This window comes from Pristis pectinata, chromosome 2 (genome assembly GCF_009764475.1).
Source record: "Pristis pectinata isolate sPriPec2 chromosome 2, sPriPec2.1.pri, whole genome shotgun sequence".
NCBI lineage: Eukaryota > Metazoa > Chordata > Chondrichthyes > Rhinopristiformes > Pristidae > Pristis > Pristis pectinata.
In genome coordinates, this window is record NC_067406.1 from 17,656,757 (window position 1) to 17,682,718 (window position 25,962).

Genomic DNA, 25,962 nt, shown 5'->3' on the forward strand with positions numbered 1-25,962 from the left:
TGAGAACAGAACTGTTGCCATAAGGACCATGGCAACAGGAAACACCATCAGCTTCAGGTAACCCTTCAAGTCCTGACCTGGAAATAAATTGCAGCTCCTTCTTCCTCACTCACTCAAAGTCCCTGGAGCTGACCCCCAATAGACTGTGGGAGCACATTCACCACTTTGTGCAGCGGCTCGAGAAGGTTGCTACCCCCCAACTTCATCAGGGGCAATGCCCACATCCCAAAAATGCATCAAACACAAAAAGGATTGTTGCGTGGCTAATCTTCTGCATGCTTAGAGCTAAGACCTTTTGCATGCGATGATTGACTAATAATTCTACATCCCCCACTTAGAACTGCAATTACAACACATAACATCTAATGGATAGCCAGCTGCTTCTCCGAGCCATATGCCAAGTACAACTGGTGTCCATTCATATATTGCATTCTGACTGAGGGCAGATCAAATTCAAGCCTTACCTACAAAGTAAGGGTTAATTTACCATTGGATCCCTTGTAATTTTTTTTGCCTTTGGAATATTTCCTTAGAGATGAGCTGCAATCAGTGCTGAAGAGCTCCATTATGCCAGGAGGGATCTAGAGATTTAAGGTGCAAGTCCTCCCCTGCCCCCAGAATACAGGTCTGTATTCAGAACTGGTTCTTCAGTCCACATTTGGTGGGGCAGCCTGGAGTGAGTGTTGAGCCAAAACCTTTTGACTCAGAAATGCCAGCGCTGCAATTGGTAAATAGGTAAATTAGTAAATTGGTTTATTATTGTCACATGTACCGAAGTGCAGTGGAAAACTTGTCTTGCATACCGTTCATACAGATCAATTCATTACACAGTGCATTGAGGTAGTACAAGGTAAAACAATACAGAATGCAGAGTAAAGTGTCACAGCTACAGAGAAAGTGCATTGCAGGTAGACAATAAGGTGCAAGGTCACAACAAAGTAGATTGTGAGGTCAAGAGTCCATCTTATCGTACTAGGGAACCATTCAAATAGTCTTATGACAGTGGGATAGAAGCTGTCCTTGAGCCTGGTGGTACATGCTTTTAGGCTTTTGTATTTTCTACCTGATGGGAGGGTGGGGTGGGGGGGGTGGAAAGACAGAATGTCCAGGGTAGGTGGGGTTCTTGATTATGCTGGCTGCTTTACCAAGGCAGCGAGAAGTATAGACAGAGTCTATAGGGGGGAGGTTGGTTTCCATGGTGTGCTGAGCTGTGTCCACAGCTCTCTGCAGGTTCTTGTGGTCATGGGCAGAGCAGTTGCTATACGAAGCCGTGATGCATCCGGATAGGATGCTTTCTATGGTGCAGCGATATAAATGTCCCTTCGTGCACATCCTACAGGTATCATTGCTGTGTCTAAAGACCGTATTTGTGTCAAAAGGTCTGGAGCGGGATTTGAACTCTTCACTCTGACTTAGAATGGGAAAGCTGCTGCACGATGAAAGTTCATTCACAGTCCACTGTATTTCTTGCGACTTATTGCACTTTCACTGCAAAACTGCAGTTGGAACTCTGAAGATATCTGAGTTTGATTGACATCCTTCATGTCTGCTTCACCATTCAGTAACATCATGGCTGATCTTTCACCTCAGTACCACGCTCTCACACTAACCCCATATCCCTTGACTCCCTCAGTTTGGAGAAATCTGATCTGTGGCTGTCGTCAGCTTGTTTTAAAAAAACATTATTTGTGATCATCCCACCATTATGTGGTTCCAGTTTTAATATACTGCAAGATGGTACCTTTCTTCCCTTTTAAAAACTTCTATTTGTGCAAAATTTAATAGCACACACATACAGAAGAAGTCAACTAATGTGTCAGCCACTGATCCTCTAAACACCCCACTTTCCTTCCACCACCATTCCATGCAGCTGAGAAACCTCCCTGGCATCTTTATGAGCTGTCAAATTTTCTGTGAATGAAATTCCAGGACAAAAACACTCTCAGGTATTGTGAAAATCAAAAAAAAATCAAGAGGATGGAAGTCTGAAATAAAAATAGAAAATGCTAGAAATACTCAGCAGATCAGGCTGCCTCTGTGGGAAGAGAAATGGAGCTAATGTGTCAGGTCAAAGACCCTTTCCTAGTGTGCTATATGCAGAAGGTTCGCGTTGTGGTGTGATGTTCAATACTAAGCAGGCACACTTATTAAAAAGTTACTCTTCAGTGATCTGATCATTTCCAATGTGCAATTAATATTTCTTTTTAAAAACTAAAAGTGAAACCCAAATGTCAACACAACATTGTTGGCCGAAGCGCCTGTACTGTGCTGTAGTGTTCTATGTTTCCCTCAGTTCTAACCTTTAGTTAGTGTTCTAACCTTTCCCTCAATGTCAACAAAAGAGCTGGTCATTGACTTCAGGAAAGGGGGCGGTGCACATGCACCTGTCTACATCAATGGTGCTGAGGTCGAGAGGGTTGAGAGCTTCAAGTTCCTAGGAGTGAACATCACCAACAGCCTGAACTGGTCAAATCATGTAGATGTCATGGCCAAGAAAGCTCACCAGCACCTCTACTTCCTCAGGAGGCTAAAGAAATTTGGTTTGTCCCCATTGACTCTCTCCAGCTTTTACCGATGCACCATAGAAAGCATCCTATCTGGATGTATCACAGCTTGGTACGGCAACTGCTCTGCCCAGGACCGTAAGAAGCTGCAGAGAGTTGTGGACACAGCCCAGCGCATCACGGACACCAGCCTCCCCTCCTTGGACTCTGTCTTTGCCTCTTGTTATCTTGGTGAAGCAGCCAGCATAATCAAAGACCCCACTCACCCGGGACATTCTCACTTCTCTCCTCTTCCATCGGGTAGAAGATACAGGAGCCTGAGGGCACGTACCACCAGACTTAAGGACAGCTTCTACCCCACTGTGATAAGACTATTGAACGGTTCCCTTATACAATGAGATGGCCTATGACCTCACGATCTACCTTGTTGTGACCTTGCACCTTATTGCACTGCACTTTCTCTGTAGCTGTGACACTTTACTCTGTACTGTTATTGTTTTAACCTGTACTACATCAATGCACTCTGTACTAACTCAATGTAACTGCACTGTGTAATGAATTGACCTGTACGATCGGTTTGTAAGACAAGCTTTTCACTGTACCTTGGTACAAGTGACAATAATAAACCAATACCAATACCAATATGTTCTATGTTCTAAAAATCAAACCATCTTCCTAAGCAGATTCAGGTAACATGTAACATCTACTTTCTGCAGTGGGTTAATTAATTCACTTCCTCTTTGGTTTATGTTGAGTTTTTTCTTTACAAAACCTTGGAACACCACCATGTGAACAGCGGAATGAGATTGATGAAATTACTATCATTACCTTCATTATTGGATCTTGTGTACAAATACACACATTATCTCAACAGATACACCGAGTGATGGTGAATCACAAAAGTTCACAACCTCGGAAGATGAGATAAACCATTTCCTATGTAGATTTTAAATTAGCAATCAGATGAATTTGGACTTTACCAAAGTGAGCCAGAGGGACTACTGCAAATCCCACATGGCAAGCTGTAAAACTGAATTCAATATGCATGGGATTAATAAGGTAGCTTTTTTTAGAACAAAAATCATTTCATTTTAAAATACTTCAGGACAGAGAATATGCCTCTTCTATAAACAATACGTGTCTCTACTCACACCCTGCAGGGATTACCATCAACAAGTAGCAAACAGAAGGGCAATAAATGAGGTTTTGACATCGAGATCTGCTGCTAGAATAAAGAAAACTCCCATCAATCATACACTTGAAACTGGAGCACCTTGCCTGAGTTGGATGTTTTGTCAGCCCACTGAAATAGAAGTTATTTCAATTACTGAATCATGTCAGTGCAAGACAGTGAACAAGACAAAATGAGCAGCGACCATTAGTGTTTTTGCAATAGATCAGAAGTTTATTAAGTTCTATGTTTACCACAGGCAATAACTGACAGGCAGGTCACAGGCCTTGGTTCCAGGTTTTCCTCAGATGGAGGCAACATTGTCTTCTATGTGGTTCTTCTCTCCTGTCTTCGATGTGGTATTTGTGCCCTTAAATCCTTCTTCCACATGTTTAGCTCTGTCCCTCAAATCCTCAGATAAAATTGATATCCATAAATAGAGTCCAATTGGTTTCATTGGCTTTAGAGATCAAAAATACATCTGCCATTTAGGAGCCACACAGTTCAGCGCCTCACAGTAGTTGTGCTGTTGTTATCTCCCTCATACAGATACTGTCTTCTTATGGAGCAGAAACTTGTTTATTACATTAAAAGGTCCAACAATTTAGACAACTTGATGATGATATTACAAGTCTATCACATGGAAAACTATCACCTCTGTGGTTTCTGCTCTTCTGAAAATACAGTCTCACCAATTGCCATCCAGTCTCAAGAACAATCGCTCATGTTTTTGCCAATTTAATGACCATACAGCTTTGAGTCTGGCTTTATGTTTTGATATAAAAAACATAAGATAGATATTTATTTATTAGTCACATGTACATCGAAACACACAGTGAAATGTGCATTTTTGCGTTACTGAGAGTGTTCTGGGGGCAGCCTGCAAGTGTCACCACTCTTCCGGTGCCAACATAGCATGCCCACAACTTCCTAACCTGTACATCTTTGGAATGTGGGAGGAAACCGGAGCACTCAGAGGAAACCCATGCAGACACATGGGGAGAACATACAAACTCATTACAGACAGCAGCGGGAATTGAACCTGGGTCGCGGGGGCTGTAATAGCGTTTATACTAACCGCTACACTACTGTGCCACCCACCTAAGAGTTTGACCCCAAAGTGATTTGAACATGTAGTATTCTGATCTGGAGTCAGACACGCTACCGATGCACCACAAGGTCCTATGTGCATCTGATTGAATGTTAACGGTTACTGCTACTTTAACAAAGAAGTATTTAAAATTATGTCAGTTCTGTAGCATCTTCCCAGGTAATTACAAAACCATGAATCCTTATATCATGACCAGGATTCATGGATTTACTGCACTGGACGAAATCATTGTTTTTCAAAGAAGCTGGAAGAAAGCCGAATTGCAAAAGAAAAATCTGAATTGTTTCTCATCAAACTACTTTAAACTGGATTGCTAAAGAGAGTTGTTAAATTTAATCTCTTTCAAAAAAGTTTTTTATTTTAGTTCCTTACCAACAGTAGCCACAAGGGCTGAAGACGAGATAGAAGAGCATCATTCTCCAATGAGGTAGAGACTCAGACCACCACAGATTGTAGCACATTACAGAAGAAGCTACGGTTTAAACAGTTCTGCATTTCACATTAGATTGAAATACTTAATCCTTTAATTAAAGGTTGAAGCACAGCTTGTGAATGTACTTTCCAGATTATGAAATTCACTCTTGCACCACCAGCCCCCAATCCAACGTAAGACAGAATAATGTCACTCCCTTTGTAAATCATTATAAAATATTGATGATCAGATTCCTACTTTCTGAGGTAATGTATAAACTGGGGTAAAGATTATCCTGATATTTCACCTTCCTAGCTCACTTGAGAGTATAGAGCTATAAATTTGTCTAGTGTAAAGTGGGTGGTTTGGATAAGTGCCTATTGTAGGCAGCTCTCGAACTGCAGCTCCATTGCAGTAAATGGAAATAAATTCCAGGCACCGTGTACAACACGCAGTCCATCCAATCCACCAAATTTGTGCCAGCGCCAGATATTAGTACCTGCTCCTTTCTATCTCTGATGATCAAGAGGGGAGACATGAAGTTTCAGTCACTTTCATCTGCCCTTCAAGTAGCACTTTCTGGGGAAGGAAGATCTGAGTATTGTGATCCCCCTCCATATAGTCAAGCACACTGGGGGTCCACATTTGTTCTAATTGCAGTAATAAAAGACACATGAAAGCATGGTAGTGTAGCGGTTAGCATAACACTATCACAGCGCCAGCGACCCGGGTTTAATTCCCGCCGCTGTCTGTAAGGAGTTTGTACGTTCTCCCTGTGTCTGCGTGGGCTTCCTCCCACATTCCAAAGACATACGGGTTAGGAAGTTGTGGGCATGCTAGGTTGGCATTGGAGGTATGGTGACACATGCGGGCTGCCCTTAGAACACTCAATGCAAAAGATGCATTTCACTGGGTGTTTCGATGTACATATGATAAATAAATAAGTATCTTATCTTTCAACTTCTGCAGGAGGTAATGGAGCACGTGCCTAATATTCATTTGCTTGAAGATACAGTACTATGAATACAGTATTAAAGGCAAGCTTTAAAAAAAGGCCTTTTGCTGGGGTGAAAACTGGATGACCTGCAGCTGTGCAAAAGGGCATCACATAGGAAGGAGTGCTGCAGGTTGAGGCTCTTGTTCAGGTAATGGAGAGATATAGACCATGTGGAGGGAATAGTCTAAATTGGCATCATAGTCGACATGGACATTGCGGGCCAAAGGGCCTGTTCCTGTGCTGTACTGTTCTATGCACTTCTTCAGAGCCAGTTGTCCTACAATGCAACAACAACCAGACTTGGAAGTAACTCATTGGCTGTAAAGTGCTAAAGGGTGTCCTGAAGTCATGAAACTCTTTACTTCAGTTTCTTGAATAATTCATTGAGTGCTTTTATTTGCAGCAATGTAGGAGGGGAAAAAATGTGGCCAACCTAGGGGAAGACAGTTATCATTCAAAACAGCACCTTTACCTACACCTGATCTATTGCACTCAGTCCGATAGGTAATGCTCAAATTACCAGCCAGTCAGCTCAAGCTTAGAGGAGTAACTGTGCTGGCAGAAAAACAAGCTGGATTCAGAGGGGGGAAGAACCATAGAGCAGACCTTCAGCATCCAAGTTATGGTGTAAAGAACTGTGATTACCACAAAAACCTTCAGCATAACTTCATGGATTCAAGCAATTTAAATGAGATTTGGAGCAAGAAAGCATACCACTTTGAATGTTAGTATCTAATAGGGTAAGACTTTTTTGCTGTTGTAAATAGTGCAGCCTTTACTCTCATGAAGAGCTGACTGTAAAACACAGCACAGGCATTTGCTTAACTATTTTGTTGTCAATCAAATTCAGATATCTTGAAAGAGTTCCAACTGCAGTTTTGCAGTGAAAATGCAATGAGCTACAAAATACGCCCAAGTGCATTTCAGCAGAGCGGAAAGCAATTTATTTTCACTACTTAAGTTGAAATCTTATTTTAAACTCAGCATGATTTTCAAGGAATCTTTCAAGCATTACTTACGATAGTATTTCCATGCAAACCCAGCAACAATCGTGAAAACCAAAACTATTTTGGAAAGAAGTATATAATCTGGCTGCCTTATATCCCCAGTTGGCTCTTCTGGCAGCTTGGTTTGTGACCTTTGCTGAGAGGGTAAAGGAACATATTTGTTGGACAAAGCATCAATTGCTCCTTCTTCCAAATAACACCCACTAACATCTCCCAAGTTCCCTGCTTCAAATTCACAGTCATTGCCTGCTTCATTTTCATAATCAGGTTCCTGATAAATGTGTCCACTGTACTTCCGAACATCTTCATTGGACAGATGAGTCTGGTTTTCTTTAGCGTTAAAGTAATGCTTGTCATGGCTCACTTCATGACGTGTACGGAATGAATCTCCTCCCTCTGAAACTTTTTGGCGTGACATTTTACCTGATCCTACCTCTGTAAATCTATCTGGATGTGTGGGATTACAACCGACGTCTCCCATGTATTCTGCTTTGTATTCATGCTCAAGAGTTTGATTCTGTGTTAGTACATTTGCATCACCAGTCCACGCTGGGACTTGCACACCAGGGTTCAGGAACTCTCGATTATTCTTCATCAGGCTTGCGTCGAGGGAGTCTTGTTTGGCACAAACACTTGCCTCGTTGTCGGTTACAGCAGAACTGTTTCCAATAGAGCCATCACTGGATCCAGAATCTATCATTAGCTCACCACTGGAAATTGAAACACTGCTGTTACTGAGTTGCACATTCTTCTCGAACTCAAGTTCAGAGTTAGCCTCACTATCAACAGGGTGTGAGCTTGTAAGGACAAGACTTTGTATAACTTCAGTGCTACTTATTGGATTAGGCTTATTCTTACAAGGGAACTGAATGTTATAATTCTGGTTCAAAATGTCTTCTTGATCAAGGCCTGCACCTTCATCCAAGGCAGTTATTTTTTTCAGAGCATCAAAATTCATCTGTATATTCAAGGGATTGTTAACATCATAAAAAGGTTCTTGCAGTCGATCATTCTGGTAACCTCGCAGTGCCTGAATCTTTTGTTCCTTGATGGAGTTTTCATCACTGAAGTCATCTGAAACATGTTTGGGTACAGGACGATGGTTGAGTGGTGCAGAGCTGCCCGAACCATTGTTTCCTGTGTTGCTTGTTGTGTTTTCACTGAACTGTAAATCTCTACTTGATATTGAACAACCACCTTCAGGGAGGTCACAGGTAGACTCAGTTGCTAATTCATTATTCCCAACATTACTCATCAATACTCCAGGTTTATCAATAACTGGCAGACTCGTCTCTCGTGATGGTCTGGGTGGGTGCACTTGGATTGTTGGTGGAGGGGCGATGACAATGGCTTCATCAGATATTATTCCTCCTTTAGCTTGGTTAGTACTGCGTACATTGCACTTTTCACCAGTGTTACCTTGATTTGAATGTTTGGTCTGATTCTGTTGACCCTGGGGAAAATCACTTGATTTTGATAGATCAGAAAGCGCCGTCTTCTCCTTTAAAAGCAAAAAATACAATTGACCTAGTTAATCATACATTCCATTCATTAAAAGCAATAAATTATATAATATTTATATATTCACATTAATTTATCTGCAACCATATGGCTGGGCATATTCCTCACTCCACCATTACTATCAAGCCAGGAAATCAACCCTGGTTTGATATTCCTGCCGGGAGCAGCATCAGGCAGAGCCAAAAATGATGAGAAGCCGGCCTAGTGAAGCTGTAATACAGGATTAGTTGTGCACTGAACAACAAGAACAGCGTGCAGCAGACAGAGCTAAGCAATCTCGCAACCAAAGGATCAGATCAAAGCTCTGCATTCCTACCACATCTATTGGTGGTGGACAATTAAACAGTGAATGGGAGGAGGATCCAAGATAGGGCCTGGCACGAGAGTACTGAAGAAAAGGCTGAAGCATTGACAGTGACGTTCAGCTGGAAGTGCCGAACAGATGATGTACCTCGGCTTTATCCCGAGATCCCTGTCGTCACGGAAGTCAGGCTCCTGCCTTTTCAATTCACTCCACATGATATGAAGAAATGGCTGAGAGCACTGGATAAAGCAAAGACGATGGGACCAGGCAACATCCCAGTTGTACCATTGAAAACCCATGCTCCAGAACTAGCTGTATCTCTAGCCAAGCTATTCCAGTTCAGTTACAATACTGACATCCACCCGACAATGCAGAAAATTGGCTGGGAACATCCCATTCACACACAAAAAGGACAAATCCAATCTAGTTAATTACTGCCCAATCAGTCTATTCTCAATTATCAGCAAAGTAATAGATGCCATCATTGACAGTGCAATTCCTCACCAGTAGCCTACTCATAACACCCAGTTTGAATTTCACCAGGAGCACTCATCTCCAGACCTGGGCCAGACATGGAGCAAAGATCTGAATCCCAGAGGGGAGGTGAGAATGACCGCCCTTAACATCCAAGTTCACTGTTGAACTGAAGTCAATAGGCACCAAAGGGGAAACAATCCAAGTGGCTGGAGGCACACCTTCCAATTCCATTTTCAACTCGTTAGCCACGGAAGCAGCCCATGCCTGAATGCAATAAGACCTAGTCAACATTCAGGCATCGGCTAAGTGGCGAGTAATATTCAGACCACAGAAGTTCAAGGTGACGACCATCTCCAACAAGAGAGAATCTAACCACTTATTCCTGACATTCAATGGCACTATCACAGCTGAAACTACTATAAACCTGAACTCAACTGTGGCTAGAAGAGCAGGTCAGAGATTAGGTATCCTGCAGCAAGCGATTCACCTCTTGACAACCCAAAGCCTTTCCACCATCTACAAGGCTAAATCAAGGAGCACGATGGATTACTCTCCACTGTGCACATCAGCACATCACGGAAACCAGCCTCCCCTCCATGGACTATGTCTATACTTCTCACTATCTTGGTAAAGCAGCCAGCATAACCAAAAACTCCATCCACCCAGGACAGTCTCTCTTCTCCCCTCTCCCATTGGGCAGAAGATACAAAAGCCTGAAAGCTTGTACCACATGTAAGACTACTGTCCCCTAGTACGATAAGATGGACTGTTGACCTCACAATTTACCTTGTTATGACCTTGCACCTTATTGTCTACCTGTACTGCACTTTCTCTGTAGCTGTGACACTTTACTCTGTTCTGTTATTGCTTCACCTTGTACTACCTCAACGCACTGTGTAATGAATTAATCTGTACGAACAGTATGCAAGACAAGTTTTTCACTGTCCCTCAGTACAAGTGACAATAATAAACCAATTCCAATTCCAAATTAGCTGGACGTGTACAGCTTCAGCAACTCTCAGGAAACTTGATACCATCCTGGAAAAAGCAACCTGGATTAGCATCCCATCAACCATCATATAATTCATTCTCGCCCCGTCAATGCACAGAAGATACAGTGTTCACCATCTACACGATGCACTGCAGTTCCTTGTCCTGCCTGCTCCTATAGCACCTCCCAAACCAGCGACCACAACCACCAAGGGCACAAGATGTGTGGCAACACCACCACCTGCAGCTTCCCCTCCAAGTCACCCATCATCCTGACCTGGAAGTGAATCACTGGTCCTTCATCCTCATTGGGTCTAAATCCTCAACTGCTTACCCAATGGCATTGTGGGAGTACCTTTACCAAATGGACTTCAGGGTGAGAGAATGCAACGGCTCATCACCACCTCAATTCTCAAGGGAATTTAGAGATGCTGCCCTTGCTGGTGATGTCAGATGGTAAAGATGAATATCTGAAACAAAACTTAATTTATGTTGAATCACCTAAGCATAAAATATCAAAGAACATTGCTCAAAAAACAAGGTGGTAAATTCTAGAACATATTCATAACCCTAGACTTCATTCTATTTACTTAAAAATTGATGGGCATTTAGCGGTTAGCGCGATGCTATTACAGCACCAGCGATCGGGGTTCGGTTCCCGTCGCTGTCTGTAAGGGGTTTGTACGTTCTCCCGTGTCTGTGTGGTTTTCCTCTGGGTGCTCCGGTTTCCTCCCATATTCCAAAGACGTACGGGTAGGTTAATTTGGGTTTAAAAAAAATGGGCGGCGTGGACTCGTTGGACCGGAAGGGCCTGTTACCACGCTGTAAATAAAAAATCAAAAAAATCAAAAAAAATCTTACTTTACATAAACTATTATCATAATATTTCTTGGCACAATGCAGGATGATCTGGCAGGAGTCAAGCAGTGTTTAAAAATATCAAACTGGATTTATATAGAAGACACAAGAGATTAGTTGACATTTGTATGCAATTTGATCTCATTTTGTTTCTAACTCTACACTGGAATGTTTATTTAGTGGTGGTTTCTGTATTTGCTTTACATTCAAACAGAACCAGTGATGGGCAGAGACAGCATGATAGTGTGGGGATGGTGGTCAAGAGGGATTGGGTCTTGAACCTCACTCAGTTGAGCTATTCATATGAAGAGGTTGTCTTTGTTGCCATGCCCTTCCTCTTACCCCTTCTCTCATTCCTGCTTTACAGCTCCTTGCCGTTCCAATGGTGGAAACATCTGCATTCCTTGGAGCAGGGAGGGAGAAGGACCCGATTGCCGTATATAAGATCACAAAGGGCTATAAACAGGGAAGATGGCGATAAACTTTTCCCCTGAGCAGAGAAGGCACAGGTTTAAGATAAGGGATAGGAGTTTTTGAGAGAAGATTTGAGGAAGAATTTTTCCACCCAAAGTGTGGTTGGAATCTGGAACACACTGAGGAGTGCTGGAGACAGAGACTCTCACAACATTTAAGAAGTATTTTGATGAGCACTTGAATTGCCAAGGCATAGAAGTGCTGGAAAAAGAGGTTGGCACAAGGGCTAGCATGAACACAGTGGGCTGAAGGGACTATCAATGGAGTGGTGCTGCAGATGCCATTTTAGAACTTTAATGTTCACAGAATGGACCTTGATAATTTCAATTGCTTCCCATCATAACTTGTACAGCACCGGACACACCAATGTCACAGGAGAAGAGTAGATCATTCAATACATAATGGCTGTGCTGGGTCCCTGCTCTCCAGTTAGACCCACCCTTCCATCCCTCCCTAACTGCTCTTAAAGAGGTGATGAGGTGCCACCCTTGTGAACTTCTGCAGTCTGTAGTAAAAGGAATTCCCTCCACCACCTCTGTGTCCTAGCCACAATCTATGCTATAGTCAGAATACTGTGAGATTATGAGGCCAGTTTGGAGGTTAGTGGAGTCACCTCGCAACTACTGCCCTTGAACTTTCAGGCGGTAGAGGCTGGGCAATTGTGAACTGCTGCCAAAGATGTCTTGATGAGTTACTGCAGCTCTTTTTGTGAAGGCACCCTCCACAGCTATAGTGTGTCAATATATTACATGTCACCAGAAGTACAGACTGTTACATTACCTGTATGGGCAGCCTGTGATCTTTGCTTTCCTCCTTGTCCAACGGGTTTCCCATTTCTTGAACTGGTAATTTACACTCGGTGGAATTATCTTGAAAGGATGAATCAGAAAGGAGCAGAGGTGCAGAGGAAGATTCACCAGAAGTGTTTGAAACGGCAGCTGGTAAATCAGATTGATGTGGCATGTGTGTGCCTGGTGCTGTGGTGCTGGGTGTGGATTGCGCCACAGGTGTGCTAGGGATGGCTGTGCCAGGCGTGGTGTGTGGCACGGGAGTGCACTGTGCTGGTGTGTTCGGTGTCTGTATGCCAGGCACAGACTGTGGCACTGCTGTGGACTGCACTGGTGTGTTAAGTATGGGAGTGCCGGGCACAGACTGTGGCACAGGAGTGGACTGGGCTGCAGGTATGTTAGGTATGGGAGTGCCAGGCACAGAATGTGGTACTGGTGCACTTGGTGAAGGTGTGCCAGATGCCGACTGCTGATTATGCACAGTGGGCTGTAGCTCAGTGACATTGGGCTGAAGGTAGACTGCCGGTGGAACGATGACAGAAGAGGACAGCCGATTGTCACTGACGACCACTGTGTGCGGAGAGTGATCTGGGAGTGGAACAGAGAACTGAGATCTGGGAGGAGAAACAAAGTGTGTCGCTGGAGAGTCATCAGCAGTAGTGTGTTTAGGAAAAGGTGCAGATGTACCTCCAGGTGGTGACTGCCCTGCAAAACCACAAAAGAGATGGTTAGCTACTGTTTTTAAAAAATAGACAATATTGATCGCACATTTAAGTTATATTACCTTACATAATTGCAGCATTTTGGTCTATTAATAAACTTGTTCCACCAACTCAAATACTACTGGTGTACAATGGGAGCAACATTGGTTTTAAGCTACTGTATGGGCATTTCAGAGAAAGAACTGTTGGATCCGGTTATTTTCGAGTCCGCAGGTTCTTTCAGGAGTCCAAGAAAGAGTTGAAAACAACTTGGTGCTTCACAAAGTTTTATTGGAAAAATTTAAAACAAAGAAACAGTCACAGAGCACATGGCACGAGCTTTACTACTAAGAAATGAGCTGAGATAAAAGGAACTAAAGATGAGCTAGGGCCGGTGGGGGGGGGGGGGGGGGGGGGAGTAAAAGAGCAAGACAGAGATTAACAAAAACAACACCTTTTATACCTGAGATAAGAGGTACTCCTTAGCTAACAATAGTTCAATCAGGAAACCTATTAGATACCTGTGGCCAAACCAACCAATGAGAAAACACATTGGTTCACCTGATGGATGAACCAATAAGCTAGGAAGCGGCCATTCCTTGTACAGCCACTTGAGGTGTATTAAACACTATACATGTTAAAAACTACTTAAAACAGTCAAATCCAACATAACTTTAGATTTGCCCAGGTTTGGTCACAGCCTCCACCTCTGCAAGCATTCAGCCACTGCAGTTCGGTCTACTGTCAGAGAGCTTGTCAGGTCCCTCAAGGTTTTGGCCTGAGTTAAATGTCCCTGTCATCAGCATGGACAAATTTCCTCTTCATTTCGGCAACCATATTGCTCATATAGATGTTTAATTAGGGACACCCTCTTGGGATATCCTATCGCCCACAGATGAATTCTCATTTTCCCATAGGTGAAGCAACTTGGCACACAACAGCAGCTTGGAGAGCTTGTGCGTGAGCCTGTGCTTACTCAGCGTGTGGTGGGCTGACAACAGGATTTGAAGGTGGCCCCTCTCGAGGCCACATGTTCAACATCAACGTAAGAATCTGGCCACCACTGGTTTGTTGGGGCCAAGCACCTGGAGAGAAGCAGCTGTATGGGACCGATTCCTTGAAAAACAAGCTCATCCACAAGCTTAGAGGGAAGTGATATTGACCAAGAGCTTTTCGGATGTCAGTTTTGCTGGCTTTGAAATGGTGATGACCTTTTCCCCTTGTCTGATTCATGCACTGTCACCATTGTCCTGAACTCGAGAGAAAGACAACAGATAGAAGATGACACCCTTCTCCCACCCCATTCTGTGAAGTGAAACACCACCATCAATGGCCAATGTCATCAAAAACTACACAAAATAAAAGTACTTCAATTGTGACATTTTAACCTTCATTGTTTTCTGAATTTTCTAAGTTACCTTGCTGCACTTTAATTGATAAAACAATTGTAGAACAACTCTTAGAATTTGCCTCACTGACTTACTGGCTAAGGATAAAGGAAACCTCAAGGTAGAGGAGGGGAAACGGCGAAGGTGTGGTAGGTAAAGATCAAGCAGTTAGGGGACAAAGATGAGGAAACATGGAAAATAGGAGCAGGAGTAAGTCATTTGGCCCTTCAAGCCTGCTCTGCCATTCAATATGATCATGGCTGATCATCCAAATTCAGTACCCTGTTCCACATCTCTCCCCATCCACAGAGCTGGATCCCTTTAGATCAAACTGCTTCCTAATTAATGATTTGGTTTCCACTTCTTTCTATGGCAGAGAATTCCAAGGTTCACCACGCTCTGGGAGAAGAGGTTTCTCCTCCTCTCAGTCTTAGGAAGAAATTTCTGCTCAACTCAATCTTAAGAAGAAATTTCTTTTCATTTCAATTTTAAGGAAAGGGAAGCAAGAGGGATCAAGAGCATGGAGAGTGCTCATATCAAATCATACTCAGAAGACCATGCATGAATCAGAAGAGAGTAAAAGACTAGAGACAAAGTACACAAGACAGAAAGCACATGCACAAAGGAGGGAGAGTGCTCCAGTAAGCAGACAGTAGTATATCATCAACACCACTGGCAAGAGACAAGCTGCTCTCACGTGTGAGAGAGAAATGAAGAATGAGCAAGAGAAAATGAGATTCAGTGAGTTCATGTGAGCAGGAGATCACTGTAAACTACCAAACTCTAAACAATTTGTGTCTCGTCATTTGGAATCTCTGAACTGCGGACTGAAAAGCATGGCATTAATACCTCTGGAGCTCAATGTGGTGTTATTTACACCAACAGTTTGAATCATCCCAGGTAACAACTAAGCATTATCAACTAAAGTCAGAATAAGTCAGTTAAAGCCAAACATAACTCAGAATGGCTGAATGACTTTCTGTATGGCTGGGACACAGTCCCTTTCCTCATTGATATATGATGCTATTTTTTCTCCATAAAGTATTGTCGCTGTGCAGCAGTTTCTCCTTTGTATTTTTTGCACAATATTTCTATAGGGTGGCAATGAGGAAACCGGGAGCCTACAATGACTTCAAGTACTCTATAACTCAGGCAGCTTCGGTTGCAACCAAGATTCATGACCGTTACTCCAACCTAACTGGGGAACAACTGTGAATCAAAACCCAGGTCATGTGCCCTAACCACATTAGGAGTTCTGCTCCTGCAACACCGTAGAACAATGAGAGTGGGCGCCGATCTTGATGCTTAGTATTTTCTTTAAAATTAGCACAGTTGTGCTGCTCTGCCTGTGGGCTTTTAAATGGATTGTTTAACTCTGTGAATGAAAATGGTGCTTAATTGGTGGATATCCTTTCACCAATTTCAAAAATTTATGACAAGGAGATAACTGTGATTGAGGTAGAAATTTTGATGCAATATTCTAAATCACATTACTTACTCCGTGGAGCTAGAGATCCAAGTTTATTTTCCAAACCATCTGCAAGGTCGTGATACTCATTTCTGCGCAGTGCATTTATCAGCTGCCTTTCCCAGTTCCGTCTTCGTCTCACAGAATCCAGCAACATGGGGACAGCGGACTCATTGCCTTCCATTCTGACTTGTGCTCTTACTCGTTCCTGCATTGATAAAAGGAGAGCGTCTTTATGTAAGCATATTTTTCAGGAAAAGGATCAGAATTGTTTACATCCCATTTCAGCTGGGAAAAGACACCTCAATTTCAATCTATTTCCACCGACCTTCCCATTGTTTTGCTGAATCAATGTTCTGAATAGATTTTCACCTAAATTATTGCACTAGTATCAAGATTAATAGTCTGAAGTTTGAATACCATCATGACAGCTGGGAAAGTTAAACTCAAGCAATTAAGTACATTCAGATTTTTTTCAAACTTGCTTGACAAACAGTGACTGTGAAACTGCTGGTCTTTTTTAAGAGCCTTCTGGTTAAATGATATCTGATTGTTCTGACCTGCCTGGTCTTTAAATGACTCCTGACCTACAACAATGTGGTTGAGTCTTAATTTCCTCTAAACTTGTTAGTGAGTGTGCCAGAGGTTGTTTGAGATGGGCAACAAATGCCAAATCTACTTCCTATGAATCAATAAATTTAAATAAATAGCTGCGATAAACTCAAGATAGTCATCAAAACAAAAAGTTTCACTGTAACTAGCAACTATACATCTGAACGCAGTTCCAAAAGAAATGAAAAACTTAGTTCATGTTAGAACATAGAACAGTATAGCACAGAACAGGCCCTTCAGCCCACAATGTTGTGTCGACATAGCTATTCCCTCCTACCTACAGAATGCCCATATCCCTCTATTTTCCTCTCATTCATGTGCCTATCCAAGCCCCTCTTAAAATCCCCCAATGAGTTTCCCTCCACCACCCTATCAGGCAACGCATTCCAGGCATCCACCACTCTCTCAGTAAAAAACATACCCCTCACGTCTGTTCTGAACCTACCCCCTCTCACCTTAAATGCATGCCCTCTGGTATTGGATCACTCAATAATGGGAAATAATATTATAATGGAACTTTCTATAGTGATAGAAACACAATTACCTGATCCATCTGAGTAAGGCAGGACAGATGTGGTAACAATTCTGTTACATTTACCAGGAGGAAACTTGGCATTCTCTCCTTTATGTACTTGTATAACTCATCACCCACAAACGGCATCGTGCTTTGTTTTTAAACCTTTGAAAAAAATGTTAGATTTATATATTTCTGGAATGTGGTAGTCAAGAAATCATTAAGATTTATCACAGAACATCACTGGTAAGAAGGAACAGCCTCAAAATAAAGCAAACATAATGATATTGATTAGTTACCATATACATTAATAGCACGTGATATGTGTGGCTGTTTGCCTAGTGGTCAGGTGGCTTGACCAGTAACTCAGAAGACTGGACTAATGACCTTGAAAAACAAGATCAAATGCCACAAACCAACAAAGGAATTTCAATTCATATAATTGAATAACGTGGAATTAAAAAGTTGGTATCATTAATTGTGACCATGTTGTAAAAACAAATCCGTTTGCAGATGTCCTTGTGGTCATCTCATTCTCTTCTTCTGCAGTTCCTCAGGACTGAGGATGACTAGCTTTCACTCCAGTTGTGTGGACTCAGAGCTGGCTAATGAGGGGCCCACAGCCTCTGCCACAGGTGATGGGTGGTGTGCCTTGTTCACCAGTTATGCTAAGCTTCTACATGCTCACAAACAATAGTTCCCAAAGAAGTTCTTAATGGCACCCTGAATGTTCTTCCAGTCTGAGCCGTCATGTGCCAGGGATTCACAGGAATCAGTGGGGATGTGACTGTTTCCCCAAGCTTTGAGGACATCCTTGAATCTTTTAATCTGTCTGACTCCTAATCTCTTGGCATGATGGAGTTCAGAAGGGTATCTGCTTTGAGAATCTGGTGCCAGGCGCAGGAATGATGTTGCCTGCCCATTGGAGCTGATTGACTCCAAGTAGGGCCTCATTTCCAGGGATGGTGGCCTGGGAGAGGGTGCTGACATCGCCAGGGGAGTTGGAGGATCTTGCAGACATAGTGTTGGTGCTTTGAGCTGCCTTCTGTAGGTAAACATGTCTTGCCTTAGAAGCATGCACGAGGACAAAGATCACTTCTGTTAGGCTTGTGGTCTTGATCTTCAAAACTTGTTTTCCTCAAATACCTGAGGCTGTGTAGGCACACTGAAGGTAAAGCTGAATCTCATCATTGATGTCTGTGTTTGTTAACAGATGGTTCTCAAGATATGGGAAGTAGTCCATGTTATCCAGCATTTTGTCATGGACATTCACTGTCGAAGGGCAGTGTTGTACAGAGAGGGCAGGTTGGTAGAGGACCTTTGTTTTGTGGATGTTAACTATAACGTCCGGTCTCTCAATTGTTTCAGTGAAAGAGTCAACATTGACCTGGAGTTCAGTGTATCCATAAGTTTCATCTACACACTACAACTCAATGACTGAAGTTAGAGAGACAGTTCTTAAGTGCAGGTGACAAGGCTGAATCAGTTCCTATTGGTCCTGTAGATGAGCTCCAATCCAGCAGGAACTTAGTTGGAGGCATAGCACAGTACTGCGGACAGAAATGGTGAAGAAAGCATTGGAGTGATGATGGAGCCTCACTCGATGCCAGTCTGCACTGAGATCAGGCATGTTATGGACCTGCAGGTTAAGATCACGTCTTGCATGCCATCGTGAAATAGACGCAAAAGGTGGGGTGGGGGGGATGGTGCAGGGGCTGAAAGGAGACACTGAAAGACAAGAGAGTTGAGGACTAATATATGTGGGCAATAAGTGCTTACCAGCCTACAGAAATGTATTGGACTCTAACTACCTCTGAATTAGCTGAGCAAACCACCCAGTTCAGTAAGGAGCATTCAGCCACACGGCCATGCCAATGCTACCCACAGCTCAGACGATGGGCCCCGCCATTATTGAGAATGGGGATTTCCTTGAAGCATCCTCCACCCATTAGCTGTCTAATCATTTATGATTAGATGTGGAAGGACTGCAGAGTTTTGATCGAATCTGTATGTTGTGAGATCACTTAGTTCTGTCGATTGCATGTTGTTTTAGCTGGTTCACTTACTTGCGGCTTGACCAGGTTGGCACCTCATTCCAGCTATGCCTGATGCTGTTCCTGGCATGCCCTTCTGCACTCCTCATTGAAGGCTGATTGTCTGGCTTGATAGTGATGGTAGAATGAAGGATATGCCAGAGCAAGAATTATCACGTCATAGAGCTATACAGCAGGCTAAAGAGGCCCTTTGGCCCAACTTGTCCATGCTGACCAAGTTGCCTAACTGAGCTGGTCCCATTTGCTTGTGTTACGGACTCAGTGAAAGTCCCTTTAAGATAGAGAGTGTGTGTGTATGTGTGTGTGGGGCGTGCTTACGTCAATAGAAGATAAAGGACGTAATGACGTTGTTGAAGAAGTATGAAGAAGAAGGAGAGAGAGAGAGAAGGGAGAGAGACACCAGCCTGCTTGTTTTCTCTATCGATGGATGAGAAACAATAACTGTGTCTGCCACTGAAATCCATGTATGGAAGTTGGAAGTAATCCAGTGGAGTTCACTTTGTTGCTGACCTGTAGAAGAAAACAGGTATTTGTGTGGACGACCACGATTCGGATGCTTTTCGGGGTGAGGCAGTCACTACCGAGTAAACACTGGAGTGTCGTTTGGGTTCCATCGTGGAACATTTGGATTTCGTATGTACTCTCTCTCTGTTTTTCTACATCTACGTCTTATCTTCAGACAACGGTGGTTGTTGAAGAATCCCTTGCTCATGTTTCACCTTATGGCTTGCGGAACTGAACTTTAAGAACCATTCTGGAACTGGGAGTTTTGGACTTTGCCACCCATACACACACGAAGAGTTTAGTTTTGGGGTTAACGTTCGAGGTTTAACATTTTTGAATTCTAACATACTAACATTTTTACTTTTATTTTACGTATTATCATAAGTAGTGATTAATAAAATAGTTTTTAACACTAAATCATGCTCAGTGTGTTTCTTTTGTTGCTGGTTCGTGACACTTGCATTTGGCCTGTATCCCTCTAAACCTTTACCATCCACGTATCTGTCCAAATGTCTTTTAAATGTCATAATTGTACCTATCTCTACCATTTCTTCTGGCAGCTCATTCCATATACTCACTACACTCATGTGAAAAGGTTGCCCCTCAGGTCCCTTTTAAATCTTTCCCCTCTCACCCTAAATCTATGCCCCCTAGTTTTGGACTCCCCTATCCTGTGGAAAAGATTGTGGCTATTCACCTTATCTGTGCCTCTCATGATTTTACAAATCTCTATGACACCCCTCAGCCTCCTACACTCCAGGGAAAAAAGCCCCAGCCTACCCGGTCTCTCCTTATAACTTAAACCCTCTAGTCCCAGTAACATCCTCGTAAATCTTTTTTGTACCCTTTCCAGTTTAATAAAGAGGATACTGATTGTGTTGATGTTCACCAGTGCTGCTACAGATGGTCCATTGTACCTCATGGATGCCCAATTCTGAGCTGTCAGATTTGTTCTGAAGCCATATAGCATGATTGTAGTGTTGGATCACATAACGGAGAATGTCCTTGGTATGAAGATGAGAATTTGTCTCTACAAGGACTGTGAGGCAGGCAAAAATCCTGAGGGATTCACAGAGACAATTTGCCAATCTATGCTCTGATGTTGGACTTCTTCATGGAATCTAGCTAGCTTGAGAGATCAAGATTTCATCTTTATCATACAAAAGGTCCATTTAAGAGACTTATAATAGGGGGAAAGAAGCTGTCCTTGAGCCTGGTGGTAGTTGTTTTCAAGCTTTTGTATTTTCTGCCCAATGGAAGGGGGGAGAAGAAGGAATGACTGGGGGTGGGAGGGGTCTTTGATTTTGCTGGCTGCTTTCCCGAGGCACCGCGATGTGTAGACGGAGTCAGTGGAGGGCAGGCTGGTTTTTGTGATAGACTGGGCTGTGGGAATCATTCAGTAATGACATCCAGTAATGGCTCCTGGAAGCAGGAAAGGTGAGGATAAGTCAAAGGAACCTTGGAAGTCAAATGATATCGAGGGATGATAAAGAAACAAAGGAGGCAGAGAGAACTGAAAACAGTGGAGGAGTATAGAAAGTGCAGGAGTGTACTTAAAAAAGAAATTAGGAGAGCAAAGAAGGGGCATGAAATATTACAGGCAGGTAAGATTAAAGAAAATCTCAATACATTTTATGAGTACATGTACTAAGCACAAGAGGGTAGTCAGGGAAAGAGAGGGCCCATTAGGCAATCTGTGGCAATCCGAGCTGGAGCCAGAGGATATAAGGCAAGGTTATAGGCAAGATCTTAAATGAATACTTCTCATTGTATTCACTAAGGACTTTGTAGGTGAAGAATTCAAGAGGAGGGTGGTGAAATGAAATTCTAGAACGTTATCACAAATGAAGAGAAGGTATCTGATGTCTCAACAAACTTGGAGGTGGATAAATCCCCAGGGCCTGATGAGATGTATCCCAGGAGACGGGGGGAAATTGTCCTGACACATTTTTAGATCTTCGCTGGACACAGGTGAGGTACCATTTGATTGGGGGACAGCAAATATGGTACTTTTGTTCAGGAAGGGTAACACGATAAGCCAGGTAATTACAGGTCTGTTAGTCCAATGTCATTGGTAGGGAGGTTATTACTGGAAAGAATTGAGGGACAGGATTAATCTACACTTGGAAAGACGGGGGTTAATCACGATAGTATGGTTTTGTTTGTGGAGATTCTGTCTGAAAAATTTGATGGAATTTTTCAAAGAGTTATGAAAATGTATTGATGACGGCAGTGTGGTTGACTTCAGTAAGGCATGGGAAACTGGTCCAAAAAGATCAGAATTCATGGGATCCAGGGCGTTGGAAAATTGGATCCAAAATTGGCTTGGTAATAGAGGGCAGAATGTAATGGTGGAATTTTGATCAGAGGCCTACGGTGTATGCAGGAATCAGTGCTGGGGCCCTTACTGTTTATTATGCACATTAACTATTTAGATGTGAATTAAAATGTAGGAGATACATTTAGTAAGTTTACAGATCACACAAAAATTGGTGGTGTTGTTGACAGTGAGGAGACAGTCTTTAGTTATATATTGATTAGTTGCCAAGATGGGCAGAGCAATGGCAGATAGAATTTAATCCTGATAAGTGTGAGGTGATGCATTTTGGGAGGACTAATAAAGGTAGATGTACAAAATGAATGGATGGGTCCTCAGGAGTATTGAGGAACAGAGGGACCTTCGTGTTCAAGTCCATGGGTCCCTGGTGGCGCTGCACAGGTAAAGAAGTTCGTGAAGAAGGCCTTCATTAGCTGGGACATAAGCTTCCAAAGACCCTGGAGGTTAATATTATTAAACACTGGTTAGGCTGCAGCTGGAGTACTGTCTGGGAAGGATGTAATTGCACTGGAGAGTACACAGGAGATTCACCAGGATATTGCCTAAGATGGAGCATTTTAATTATGTGGAAAGACTGGATAGGTTGCATTTTTTTTCCTTCTTGTGCTGAGAGGAGGCTGAGGGGGAACGATAGATCTATGAAAAATTATGAGGGCCACAGATGGAATAGATAGCAGTAATCTTTTCCCCATAGCAGGGGTGTCTAAAACAAGAGGCCATAGGTTTAGGTAAGGGCTAGGAAGTTCAGAGGGGATCTGTGAGAGTGGTTGGAATCTATCTGAGGGATGGTGGAGGCTCAACTCAAGAAGTATCTAGACGAGCATGCATTTAAGGTGAGAGGGGGTAGGTTCAGAACAGATGTGAGGGGTACGTTTTTTACTGAGAGAGTGGTGGATGCCTGGAATGCGTTGCCTGATAGGGTGGTGGAGGCAAATTCATTGGGGGCTTTTAAAAGGGGCTCGGATGAACACATGAATGACAGGAAAATAGAGGGATATGGGCATTCTGTAGGTAGGAGGGATTAGCTATGTCGGCACAACATTGTGGGCTGAAGGGCCTGTTCTGTGCTGTAGTGTTCTATATTCTATGAGCACTTGAATCGCCAAGGCATAGAAGGCTATGGATGCTAATTGCATTAGTAAAGGTTGGCCCTTGTTGGTTGGCATGGGCACGATGGGCTGAAGAACCTGTTTCTGTTCTCTGTGACTTTATGAGAATGCTTATCACAAACTCTGAGGAAAAGACAGATGTGGGGTCATTCTAGGAGAGCAATAAGTTGGGGAGCCATCTGTTCATTCTCTCCGTTCTGCATTCAAACTTGGTATTGGTATTGGTTTATTATTGTCACTTATACCGAGGTACAGTGAAAAACTTGTCTTGCATACCGATCGTACAGGTCAATTCATTACACAGTGCACTGAGGTAGTACAGGGTAACTTTATTTCACTATCAGTCTTCCTCTGTTCCCTGGACATCTTACAAATGGCTGTTGATGTAAAAACAAGACTAGAAATCGAAACAACAGGGTCCATATTTAAAACACAATGATGCTGGAGGAACTCAGTGGGCCAGGCAGCATCCATGGAAAAAAGCAGGTGGTCAGCACTGGTCAGCCTGCCTAGCCCGCTGATTCCTCCAGCATCATCGTGTTTTTCATCTAGATTCCAGCACCTGTAGTCCTTTGTTTCTCTGGGGCCCATATTCAACAGGCAATTTTAAGGAACAGATTTGTTGCTGCATTTAAGCATTAGAGGCACACTAATGTTTATAAATTAGGCCACAATGGGAATAAATCTCACTTCCATGGACCTGATAACCCACAGTCAGTTACCATGCAAAGCTCTGCAGTGCTGGCAATTTTCAGCTTTCCCCCATACAGGAGAGTAAGCTTCTCACAGGTTGGCTTTGCAGAGCTATGGGAGTTAAGCAAACCTTTGCTACAAACTAGTTTGTGGCATTTAAAAAAACATAACAGGCATCTTTTAGTTGAGCTTGTGCATGTGTCATTCCTTTGCAAACTGAGTGCAGCGACCGCCCATTTATAATGGCCAACTGAACTGATTTGGTCTGGCAGCATTCTGAAAACATTGATGATCAGGCACTTGAGGTGGGGCACTGTTGATGCAAAATAAATTAGCGGTTGCCACCAATGCTATCAGGCACGACGCTGACTAAATAACTTGTATGTGATCTGACTTGCCATGAGCAAGGTATGCACTGTAAACCAATTACCACTGGCCCGAGGTAAAACTGTTGCATTGTAAACTGTTACATTGTAGAGTACTGTGTCCAGTTCTGGTCACCTCATTATAGGAAGGATGTGGAGGTGTTGGAAAGGGTGCAGAGGAGATTTACCAGGATGCTGCCTGGATTAGAGTATGGATTATGAGGAGAGACTAAAGGAGCTAGGGCTTTACTCATTGGAGAGAAGGAGGATGAGAGGAGACATGATAGAGGTATACAAGATATTAAGAGGAATAGATAGAGTGAACAGCCAGCGCCTCTTTCCCAGGGCACCAATGCTCAAAACAAGAGGGCATGGCTTTAAGGTAATGGGTGGGAAGTTCAAAGGAGATGTCAGAGGGAGGTTTTTCACCCAGAGAGTGGTTGGTGCATGGAATGCGCTGCCTGGGGTGGTGGTGGAGGCTGATGTGTTGGTCAAGGTCAAGAGATTGTTAGATAAGTATATGGAGGAATTTAAGATAGAAGGATATGTGGGAGGAAGGGGTTAGATAGTCTTAGGTGTGGTTTGAAGGGCGGCACAACATGGTGGGCCGAAGGGCCTGTATTGTGCTGTATTGTTCTATGGTTCTAAACATTTACTCCCAGCCAACGACAGACAAGATGCAGTAAAGCAGCCTCTCCATGACATGCCCGGCCTCTACACAATTGCTCAAGACAATGAACAACTCTAAAGAACAACCGGCCAGGAAGTAGAGTTGGCTCCACTGTGGTACTATGTGTTGGAACTCCACCGTGGTGAATCACTCGGATTACCTTCCGGACGGCCATAAAAATATTCAAACGCTTTAACAAGTTTCCCTTTCTGAAATCATGGTTTGTTTTCATAATCCAAAATTTGTTGCAATAGACCCCAGTTTTCCACAGCTGACCTGAAACACACCCTCATTCCCTTCGACAGAGGATCAGAAAGCAGATCACCATCATAAAACATGGGGCAAAAGGCGTTCAAAACCAGGAAGTTGGGTATCAAATATTCACACCGAAATTTACTTTCGATTTCCACTCAGACCGTACCGTATATAGCTTTCCTGCATTTCTTTAAAATGTACTAAATAAATTTAAATAAACAACAGCATCCAAATAGCTGGCAATGTATTGCAGGGCTCGCTTCGGGTGGAAGGAACAATGTCTGTCAGATGTAAACAGGCCGACGTCTGGCCCTAATACTTCCTGCACTCACCTGACGCTTTAAGATGTCTCTCAACCAAATTAGTGTTGCATGGGAAAGTTTCCCTTAACCGCTTGATCCCGGCGTGTTGGATCAAGTGAGAATGATATTAAAGAAGCGAGCGACTGAATAAGCCTCCGGGTGCAAGGCGAGGTTGGCCCTTACACCTCCGCTGGCTGGTTTGCACCCACACCTCTCGGCTCCGAGCTCCCCCAAAGTCTGCGCCCACCTTCCCGGGGAGGATCGGGACGGTCCCGGGCTCGGCCTGGCCGCAGTTCCGTGTCCCCGGTTCAGTCGCTCACTCCCTCGGCCCGTCGAGTTGCAGCCTACTCTCCCATTCGCTGCTCTTCACATCAT

The 25,962-nt window shown here is 43.3% G+C and overlaps 1 protein-coding gene across 2 annotated transcripts; it reads right to left on the minus strand.

Annotated features, from left to right (window-relative positions):
• Window positions 1-3,886: 3,886 nt before the first annotated feature.
• mavs (mitochondrial antiviral signaling protein) lies at window positions 3,887-25,962 on the minus strand. 2 transcript variants are annotated; one of them, XM_052010456.1, is made up of 6 exons: window positions 25,618-25,962; window positions 17,328-17,462; window positions 16,202-16,379; window positions 13,302-13,319; window positions 12,607-12,695; window positions 3,887-8,703 (listed from the first exon to the last, which is right to left on the minus strand). In XM_052010456.1, exons 2-6 carry the CDS (start codon window positions 17,442-17,444, stop codon window positions 7,207-7,209), a joined length of 1,899 nt encoding a protein of 632 aa, XP_051866416.1. In that variant the 5' UTR covers window positions 17,445-17,462; window positions 25,618-25,962; the 3' UTR covers window positions 3,887-7,206. The 2 variants fall into 2 exon arrangements, with proteins under 2 accessions (XP_051866416.1, XP_051866415.1); XM_052010455.1 differs by having other exon boundaries at window positions 12,607-13,319.

Coding starts and splice junctions, on each gene's coding strand:
- mavs (XM_052010455.1), bottom strand. CDS start 17,444: ATGCCGTTTGTGGGTGATGAGTTATACAAGTACATAAAGGAGAGAATG. Junction 16,380..17,327: donor GCCTTACTCAGATGGATCAG/GTAATTGTGTTT, acceptor TTATCAATGCAG/GAACGAGTAAGAGCACAAGT. Junction 8,704..12,606: donor ATCACAGGCTGCCCATACAG/GTAATGTAACAG, acceptor TTGCTTTTAAAG/GAGAAGACGGCGCTTTCTGA.